This window comes from Triticum urartu, chromosome 1A, assembly GCF_056163025.1.
Source record: "Triticum urartu cultivar PI428250 chromosome 1A, HENAU_Tu73, whole genome shotgun sequence".
In the NCBI taxonomy this organism is placed as follows: domain Eukaryota; kingdom Viridiplantae; phylum Streptophyta; class Magnoliopsida; order Poales; family Poaceae; genus Triticum; species Triticum urartu.
Genome location: NC_141873.1, coordinates 2,930,235 through 2,941,211, shown reverse-complemented (window position 1 = coordinate 2,941,211; position 10,977 = coordinate 2,930,235). Strand labels below are relative to the sequence as shown.

At 40.0% G+C, this 10,977-nt stretch overlaps 1 protein-coding gene across 1 annotated transcript; it reads right to left on the bottom strand.

Moving 5' to 3' along the window:
- Positions 1-486: 486 nt before the first annotated feature.
- LOC125542062 (disease resistance protein Pik-2) lies at positions 487-10,835 on the bottom strand. The gene is made up of 5 exons (XM_048705139.2): positions 10,667-10,835; positions 8,766-9,716; positions 6,002-7,613; positions 1,324-1,378; positions 487-945 (listed from the first exon to the last, which is right to left on the bottom strand). The coding sequence occupies exons 2-5, from the start codon at positions 9,596-9,598 to the stop codon at positions 917-919; spliced, it is 2,529 nt and encodes an 842-aa protein (XP_048561096.2). The 5' UTR covers positions 9,599-9,716; positions 10,667-10,835; the 3' UTR covers positions 487-916.
- Between the last annotated feature and the right edge of the window lie 142 nt (positions 10,836-10,977).

Below are 10,977 nucleotides of genomic sequence, written 5' to 3'. Positions count from 1 at the left end.
ATAGCTACTCCAAAGCCATTTAAACCTCCAATGAAACTACGGAATGAAAGATTCTTGCGCAGAAAGGGAACTATATCTTCTGCATGCATTTTGTTTGGTTCAACTGCATGCATTTTGTGTGTTGAACCAAACAAAATGCATGCCAAAAGGTAACTATAGCAGCAGCTACTAGAATGTTCTCATCTGAATTTTACACATCTGGCCATAGGAAGATACTCCTATGATTTACTGTTGGGCTCGTCTCTCTAGAATTGCCAACACAACACCTTGCCAAAGCCATATTCGTCACTTGTCATGGTCTTTGTGCTAGTCCACAGAAACTGCATGCAGTAACTGTGGCTGCAGAAGCTAGAATATAAACAGATTCACTATAGCAGAAGACTGCCATGCCCAGACCACATTTTGTCAATCTGATTAAAACACTAGTGCAGGCCTTTTGATAACTTGTGGCCTGATTTTGCTAGGGCCTCAGGCTAGTTAATAGACTGAAATCAAGCGACTACTATGGGAATGTTTATAAATCAACCAAAATAAGCATGAGAACCCAATCATGTTACAAGGTTTCAGATTATCCAGCAAAGTCATTTAATGTTGCCATTTGTGATCATTGACACTCCAACTCCATCCATCAGGGTGTGCTGATGAACAATTGTCGATGGACTGGCTTTGCCTTCCTTCAGGGACAAAAGGCACACTATTACAAGGTTTCATTTCTTATTTGACCAGGCAACGGTTTTGTAGGGTCTTGCTGTTGAAGATGAGCAACTAGCAACTGGAGCAAGCAGAGCGTGAACACACGCCTCATGGAGTCAGAAGCAGAGCTGCCGGATGAAACCAGCTGATCCTCATGGGAAGATCTTCAGACAAAGAGAGCCAAGGCGCCAGCATCGTTTCCTGGGCAGCACCTCTGCTCTGGTTATTCCTCTATGAACAGCACTTCAAAAGCTGCACCCACCAAACAACGCATTAGATAGCTCCCATACAAACTAATTAAGATGCATCTTTCATTGTCTAGTTTATCTCTACTGTTTCTGAAATTTGTCAGAAATATCAAAGTTCTCATGAATAATCATTTTGAATTCTCTAATAATTCATCCCAACAGCCACGCTATGAGTAGAATAACGTAATCTACAAACCCCTAGTATTACACCATTTTGTATGGAAATTTGCGATATTTTCTACAACATTTTACAACCAATTATTTATGGCATCTTAAGCAGAAATTTACTATATATGTACCACTCTTATCAAAATTACGAAATAATAGATACAATTATTCGCTTAAACTGAATGCAATTCCTTGAGAGGATTTGGTGGCATACCCTTTCCCAGCATAAATTCCTCCTGCCAGTCAGTTCCTACAAACCCGCCAAACATCTGTGGAATAAAGTGGAAATATCAGCAGGAAACATTTCTAGTGTTTTCGTGTGTGTATATATTTTCAGATTTGACTGAATTCTATTATCCAGAATGCTCATTTTCCCTCGCTCCATACTGATAAATAAATTGACAAAATGATCCAAAAAGATTATGAGATATGAATGTACACCAGTACAACTTGCATAAATAAATTATTATAAAGTACTCCCTCCGTCCCATAATGTAAGACGTTTGTCGAAAAACTTCTTACATTATGGGATGGAGAGGGTATATTATTATTCCCTCTGTTCCATAACTCCTGTCGTGGTTTTACTTCAAATTTATAGGAATTATGGAATAGAGAGAGTAACAAATAAAAAGGCAATGAGTAAGACTAAACAAAATATATATAAAATGAGAAAAGTCCACTTTTACAACCCTCAACTAAACACAACGTTTAATCTTTATCCCCCTCAATTCCAATACTGGTTAGAATAAATTATCTCACCCATTAAGTTTAGATATTAACGGCTCAGATTTAAAGATGTAAATGTTACATACTAATATTGTTATGTACAAACAGATCAAACTTGTCACGTACAGTTAATTTTAAGAAAGTCATGTATATTTAATTAGAAACAAGAAAAAGAAAACAAGGACTGCTTTTTCTTTAACCAATGAGCGCTCTTTGAACAACAACAAAAGAGATCACGCCTGGGTATCGGTAATTAAAAGTCTAGCATGGCTTTTTAGCGGTGACCTATACTAGCAGGTTACGTGGAAATACGACATACTAACTACAACATGTATGAGGAAGTGATTTGTATACAAACAAAAAACATATATAATATAAAACGTTCATTTCAATTTCAAGTATGTTTTCAGCTATCCATGGAAAAAATGTGTATATCATATTGTATTTTTTTATTGATTATTAAAATAAATATAAAAAATTAAGATATAACAAAGATATAGATAAAACTATATGACAAAAACACCAACAAAAAGTAGTAATTCTAGAGCAACTAAAAAAAGAGTAATCATAGAGAGAGCACGTTCGCTATGGAGTCTTCCAGCGCGACCGCTTTTGTATCATTGGATTTTGGTTACCAGCCACTGTGTTGCACGTTGCAATGAAAGAATGACATCATCATGGACATCCTCGAAACGCATTGAAACAGTCGCACGATAGCCACGTCACGCCGTCCTAAAAATTTCCTCCGTAAAACCAAAAGCCGCTTTGAGGTCACTTGAAGTTATAGAGTGCTATGATCATTGAACATGTTATTGGCTACATCACCTCCTGACACATGCAGGCTACCATTTGAGGCTCCATGTAAGTATGTCCATGAAAAAGTCATGATGATGAGTAGCTCCATGGGGTGGCTTTCAACAGTCACCACATGAAAAAATGCAACCGGGATCGAAAAGTTCTTTATGTGGGATCCTAGTTATTAGTTTGACTACAAAAAATATAAATGTTCCACCTGATTTAAATACGCCTTGTGTGATGTCACAAGGTGAAACTTATAAACTCCCCACTATAACTATAATTGCGAGTTAATGCCGGAAAGAGCGATCTCTGGTAACTTGACGTGTGCTCGCTTACAATTACTTTTAGATATAATTTAATTCCTTTTTTCATATAAAGTTTAAAAATTGTAAATATTCAACCATTAGAAATTTATTAACAAATTTGATTTAATGTAGGAGTATAAACACATAAAATTATTTCTATAGATAACAATCAGTTTGACTGTTTTAAACCAAAAGCTATTTTAGTGTAACCGGATGGAAAAATAGCAATTGACCTTGAGTCTTCATTCCTTTCTTGATATACTTAAACACACATTGCTGGCGCTCTATGGTTTCTTATCTATTAAATATAAGAGATATATTTTCAAACGTCTATTGAAATCAACTATTTGTTAAGATGCCAAAACTATGTCGCCCTTGGCGCTGTAGTTATGTGTTACATGACTTAAAAGAAAATGCTTAATAATAGTGCTGTTAGTGTTTCAAAATAAATGACATTCTCGAAATCTTGCGATGATACTCTGAATATTGATGTGTGCAAAATCTATACTATTTAAACATGTTGAGTTATCATTACATTGATCTGAAAAATATAGTTTTCTTTCTATTCGTCTGTTTTCGAAACAAACTCAATAAATACAATAGAAAAAATTTGCATGTTTGAGATTATCCATATAAAAGAACTCAGATATTTCAAAACAGATGAAAATTTCACGTATTTCTGGAAAACCAAAGTAAATGAGGGGAAACAAAGAAATATCACATACTTTAGAATAGAGGGGAATTTCATGTATTTTGAAAAGAAAGAAGTATAAGATGGAAAAATACTTTCACTCGCTCGATAAAGAAATTTATTTTACTATTCTATTCCAAAGGACTTCATTGCTACCGTTGACTCACAATTTGGACGTTGTCATAAAATAATGACCCAACATCACAACAAAAGTATATGCTAACTCACATATGAAATTTAATTATATGTATTAATTAAACATCAGGTGTAGATAACACATAATGTCACAGTGATTAATTTACTGCGATCTTATGACCATACTGCAAGTCCTGACCATGCGCACAAATGTTATATGATTCAACGAATCAATGTATGATTTGGCCCCTTATTGCTAAAATCATAGACTATTCTCATGCCATGTGATGCTTTGTACAAGTTAGTATCAGGAATGTATAGAAGTCACCATGACCCTGCTAATGGACGAGTATCGATAGAAGTACTAATTGCTAGAACCGAAGGCTTGATGGTGTCGTGATTGTTTATTTATTTTTTTATTTTCTTTCAGATAGATAGATTCAATTATTTATGCAAATGAGAATGTCCATCCAAGCCTACTTTTTGCAAAGAGGGTAGGAACATACAAAATGGATTGCTCGGTACGTCCATGGATCTATATATCTGCGTTAGCGAGCATATAATAATTGATCTAATGGATTTGCAGATTGTTTGTTTGTTTGCGAAGTGTCAGCATAACTCAAAGCCTAACTATATATAGAAATATGTTGTGAGAAAATGAAATCAATATCATGAGATTTATTTGTTAAAAATGTTTTGTTACACCTTTCTAATCTATTACCAACATAATCATATAAAAATGAAGATTAAACGTGCACCTTAAGGAATATTTTGATGACTACAACACCGTCTGTTTTGTAGTGAAGTAGTAAAAACAAGAAAAAGATTGTATACAAATATAGAAAGAAGTACTTAGCCCATTCTATATACTAAATATGATGCCCTCACATTTGCGAGGGCCACCGTGCTAGTTTCCGAAAAAACGAATTTCGCCCGTTTCGCTGCAGATCGGTAAAAATCACAAAACGAAACCCAAAACTCTGGGTAGGTGAGGCGGAACTACAGGTCATGGGGAAGCTCGGGAGAGAGAGAGAGGGGGGGGGGGGGGGGGGGGGATACCAGGCGGTGTGTGCTCGGGGTCACGGAGCTTCAAAGGTACAGCAGCAGAAGCTTCGTTACGGCTGTGGAAAGCCTAGGAGGTTGATGGAGGAAGCCGGGATGTGCCAGAGCAGGAGATCACATGGCGGCGGTGAGTGACTAGCCGGAGGCAGAGAAGGGGGTCACTGTGTAGGCGATATAGAGCCTCCCCGGTCGATTCTTTTCCACCCTAGAGCACCTAGAGACGAATCGAGGCTACTGGACAATGTTTTGTGGCGCATAGCGGACGTTGGCCTCCCAAAGGACGGGCAAGGGCTGCGCTTGGGCGCTCTGTGTTGGCTACAGGCCCGACTCGACGAGTACTTTCCGTCAAGACGACTTCGTACGCAGCAGCCGCTAGCGACACTAGCTAGCCAATTGTCCGTCAGATGATGCGTACGTACACAAGGAGCAAGCAGGCAGACTAGCTGGTGGATGGATTCCTCGCGTACGTAGCTAGGTAACTAGCACATGCCCAAACCAAACAACCAGCCGCCGGCGCCTTCGATCGTAACTAGCACAACTCGCGGAGACACACGAATACGCACGCGATATTATGGCCACGGGACCGTGTCGCTCCCGTTTGATTGCTTTGTATTGATCTGTTTTGCAATTACAGAGGTAGGTTACATATAGCTATATAAAGCAGCCGGAGCAGCTATACTAGTCCTATACGAATCCTATTTGATGATTGTACTAGTCCGAGCCCGGACACAGTCTAATTATCGTGGTTAATTCCAACACTCTGGACGTCAAGGTGGGGCGCACGCGACCCCGCATGTGCCTATCGCTCGCCTTCGCGTTGCTTTCTTTCCTCCAGCATCGCCGTTCGCCAGTCACCGGTGACGGACGGATTCGTGGTCGTCGGGGGGCGGCTCTGGTGGTGGCGACTGTGTGGAGAGGGGTTGGATCGCGCACGCGCACACACACACAGCACGCACGGTTCCGCACCCAGCGGCACACGGCACACCGCACCTCACAGCTCACGCGTTGGCTGTGCGGCCGCATTAATTCACTAGCCTATGAAGCTGCATGGACTGAACTAGTACTTGAAGCGCCAAATACCAGAATGGAGAAAGAATCAATATACAAATAGTAAAGAGCAGACAAGTAACAATAATTAAGTTACTGTGAACAAAGGTGAATCAGCATGGAGTTACCTTCGGTGTCAGTGTGGGCTTGTTGGGATTAATATCAAGCATTTTCTCAAGTGCACCGATCAGCTCACCCTCACTAACATAACCACGAACAACCGCATAAACATGCTCAAGCGAAGAGAGGTTCTCCAGCCCAAACTGATAATCACCAAATTGGTCTTTTTTCCAAATATAAAATTCTAACTCCAGGATTTGGAGCTTTTGCAAGGTTCCTTGTGCAAACATAAAACTAGTGGCTTCTATAATATTTATACTGAACCTTTTCAGAGACCGGAAGGGACAACCATTGTCAATGACTAGCCTTTTATGTGTGACTTTTCCCCAATACATTACAAAAAGAGAGAGGTCACGCAGAGACGGCATGCTCCCAAGTATTTGGAGGTCTTCCTTTCTCAGTTCTCTTAATCCAATTGCAAGGGAAGAGAGGGAGGGCAAGGTGGACATTGATTTTAGAAGCAATGGAGAGACTTGCCTTGTACCCATGTCAATAAACACCAGTTGTCTTAGCTGAACAAGGGTTGATGGCAATTTTTCCAATCCGTAGCACCTTATGTCTAGCACTTGCAGAAGCTGTAGGTTGCCGATCTCTTTCGGGATCTCAGTGATAGGTGTCCATTTTAAACTCAGATACCTCAGGTGAAATAACTTGCAAATATCCTTCAAATGATGATTACCCACTTCGCTACAACCACTTAAATCCAATGCACGTATGACAAGAAAACCTGAAAGTGCGGACAACAAACTGAGGTCTTTACTGAACACAGTAAGTGATCTCACATGGGACAAGCTGCTCATGGTTGTCATTGGCTGGACATCCTCTTCATTGCAGGTTTGGAGAGACAGTCGACGGATCTTACTTGCTAGCGACCTGGTCTGCTGACCACCCAATGTTGCGAGAAAGTTCTCCTCATTTGACAAGGAAGTGATAAGGTCAAGCACCATGTCGTGTACACGGACAGAGCTCGCCTTATTAGCAATATTGATATCCATTGGTTGGACCAAGCTTTTGTTAATGAGCTCAGCAATGTAATCCTCGCCTACTGCATACAAGCTCTTCCCCTGCTCTTCATGAATGAATCCTTCACCTATCCATTTCCATATCAACTCTTTGGTTTTAATATGATAATCCTCTGGATACAAACTGAGATACAGTAAACAAGTCTTCAGATTTGGAGGCAGGTCATAGTAACTGACATATAGTATCCTCCTCATGTCCATCAGGTCGGGATTATTTCCAAGCCCAGAACCCATAGATTGGTACACCTTGGACCAATACGTATATGTATTTTCATGTTCCTTTTTACTAGCCAACATACTAGCCAGTGTAATGATAGCCAATGGTACTCCACCACATTTCTGCAAAATGTTCTCACTTACTTCAGCCAACTGAATATGAGGGCACTTGTCCTCAGTTCCAAATATTCTTTGGTAGAATAACTTTCTTGAGTCACTAGTAGAAAGAGGTTTAAGCTCATAAACACCACCAACTTCTTTGGCAACATCTAGAATGCGAGTTGTTGCGATTACTCTACTACCACATTCATTCTCAATCAGAGCACATCTAATATTATTCCACACAGATTTATCCCATATGTCATCAATGAGAATGAAGTACCTGTGAGGGAATACCAAAAGGCCATATATTAGTAAAAACTAGGGTATGTGCTTTGAGCACTCTTCAGCTATACCTAAGTGAAATATTGCAGCAATGAATAATCAGGACATGACTCATCAAGTATGGTTGTGACATACCATAAATAACCTGATCCTAATTTGCAGGATTAAGGGATGGTTCTTGAGTAGGAATCTGCAAATCGAAACCTAATTTAAAATCTAATCTTTGTTTAACGACCAGACTTGGTAGTTCTGTTCATCTCCTCCAAGTGAACAATTTGGATTATATGTTTGTCCAAATTAGAGACCCGATATGGTTGACCAATAAAGACAGTTGAGATAATTTGAAACTTAATAAAGATAACAGATAAGGGGCTAGAGGAGCCATCGAGCACCATGCCGGGACCTCCCCTGGATGTCTAAATGCCACCTCATGGCATCCGTGCACTAGTTTAGATATATACTTGTGATAGTATTATGATATTCAATTTCCCGTCGTGGATGTTCCTAATACAAGGGAGGTGTAGTCTAATTTTATATTAGAATAGCATTTGAGGTGTGTGGTTAGCAGTGTCAATACATCCTTAGTGTTATGAGCTGACGTTAATAATGTTACCAATATTCAAACTACATCTAATTATTGTAGAGAAAAGCCTCTAAACCAAAAGAAGATCCAGAAGAATAAAGAAAGATACGAACATATAAGCAAGTACATGATATAGCAATTAATTAATTATTTTACTACAGAATTTCAATATTAGAAATTTTAGCTTCAAAGTTAATTAATTATTTTACTTCAGAGTTTTAAACGCAAAATGAGCATATTTCTTTATATAACCTCAAAGCTTATTTGACCTTTTTTCTTTCTAGAATAATTTAAGAACTAAATAGACTTTACTTTTCATGATCTATTCATATATATATATATATATATATATATATATATATATATATTCTAGTAATGGTATAACAAATGTTGTTTTCGGACAGGAGTATTCTCTTAACACTCTCATCAAATCTAAATAACAGGAAAAAGATGAAAAAAAATGTAATGATAGATCAAACTGTAGGAAAACTTGCCTACATGAACTCCAGAGCTAATAACATGAACTCCTAGATAAAATATCAATGGCAGGGGCACCAATGTACATACCTCTTGTCTCGAAGGAAATCTCTTATCTCACTAATGAGTTGTGTTTCACTCCACGCTGACTCGTCCATGATGTTCTTGTAGTTGCCCTTGTCAAGTTGATGGAGCAAACTCTTGAAAAGCTTCTTCATGTCAGGATTAAGAGACACAGAAACAAAAGCTCCACAATCAAAGTCCCCACGAAGCTTCTCATATACCACGTTAGCAAGAGTTGTCTTCCCTAAGCCTCCAAAGCCAACAATAGAGATCATCTTGGGCTGTTTCTTGAAAACCTCGTCTCCCTCCATTAGCATCTTGACTATGTCAAGGCTCTTCTCTTCGGTGCCAATAAGCTCTGTCGCCTTTTTGAACAAGGCTAACTGGCGAAGTGTATCAGTACTTGTGCTAGTGGACTTGGGCACAACGCTATCAACCTTGTACCTATCACGCCTCTCACTGACCTCCTTGATGCGCCTCTTGATGTCTTTGAAATCCATGCCTATATTGTGTCGGACCTTGCCCTTTGTAAGTATGTTGATGCTTCTATGAATGAAACCCATGAAGCTGTGTGGCCTCTTTTGCTGCTGACATTCAAGGCATGCCAAGAATTTGTCAACGTTGTCTTCAATCTCATAGGACAGATCCCTGACATCCCTCGCCCACAGCTTGACCTGTTTGTCAGGTGGCTGGTCCAGCGGTGCCTCTGAAACCTTGATGAGGGCAGCCTCCATGCTCTCCAGCTCTGCTTTGAGGAACTTGATCTCACCCCTGGTGTTCTTCTGCAGGTTGTACTCCTCCTTGAGAAGGTTGCCGAGGATGGGTAGGAGGGTGCTCATAGCCCCAGTCATGACCTCCATGTTACTCGCCTTGCCGGATCCAAAGAGCTATATGATGTTTTGGTTGATGATCAACCTGGTGATGCAATGTGATTCCTACCTCTAGCTCCGGCAGCTTCTTCCTCCAATTCCTTTTTCTCTATTAAAAAAAAGAAAATTGTGATTTCCAAATGAGAAGGTTGCAATCCAGATTTTGAAGATTTCAACCCCCAAACCACAGTTTTCAACATGGAGAAAGTGTAACTTTCAGCCACAATATTTTTGCACACGTTTGAATCAACTAGATCCGAACAAATCTGAACCTAGTTCATCACATATTTTGACTAAACTCAAGTGTCAAATCAACATAATGCCAGGTTTCGACGATTGGATATTTATATCTGTGTGCATGAGGAAAATAAAGAAAAGGCACAAAGAAAGACTCTAAATGAAGCTAGCAATACAGGAGTGAAAGTCAGTGTTAGCTTTCCGGTTTGCCCTATGTTAGATCATGGCAAGATCCTCACTGAATCAGCTCCTAGAAGGAAGCAAAGCAACTTTGAACATGGATTTTGTCACATGGAAAAAAAGGTTTGAAATAAAAAAGATACAGATCTAAACTACCCTCCAGTGTGTCATTTCCGTGGCCAGTGGAGGCCGCCGCTATTGGTGGCGCGAGCAGGCAGGACATAGGATTCACCCGGCGGCGTGGGAGATGGCACCACGTTCCTCGTGGTGGCGGCCAGCACAAGCACGGCGGAGAGAGAAGCCTAAGTTATCTTAGCGGGGCAGCCGGAGCGCGGAAGCAGCACTCCAATGAGTGAGAGATCGGTGTACACTGGTTTGAACTTAAACCCATCAGACCAAGGCTCTCATGTGTTTAGGAGGTCCTCAAATCTCGTCCCGCAAAAAAAAGTCATCCAATCTGTACACAAGTAGTCAAATCTTACACCTCCTCCGTCTGCTTGCAGTTTTCGATCAGTAGAAGAAACACACAGTGCAACTATACCTAAGGTGATTGCAAAGGCAACTAGAGCAAATAAACTCTGGAGAAGATCCTGTGGAAAGAAAAACTAGAGAGGCTCGTTTGAACGAAACATTTGTAATTACCTGTAAGTCAAGTGTGAGAGCTTGAGATGATTTCTTCCACACTAGAACGATGGATCACTTCTCATGCTTTCAAAGGGAGAAGACCGGATATGAGACTTCCATTTCCATAGATGCGAGATGAGATCTAGAGGAGATTTTGTCATAGGGAGGAGACAGAAGATGGGAGACTTATATTCAAAGAAGCGACTCTCAAGGGAATAGTTTATGAATCAGTTGGCATTTTTCTAAGAGCTAGCACACCTCCACTACTGCTCCTACTAGCTAGTACTATTGCTGCTCCTAGTAGCTTTCCTTTTCATTTTCATGTTCTC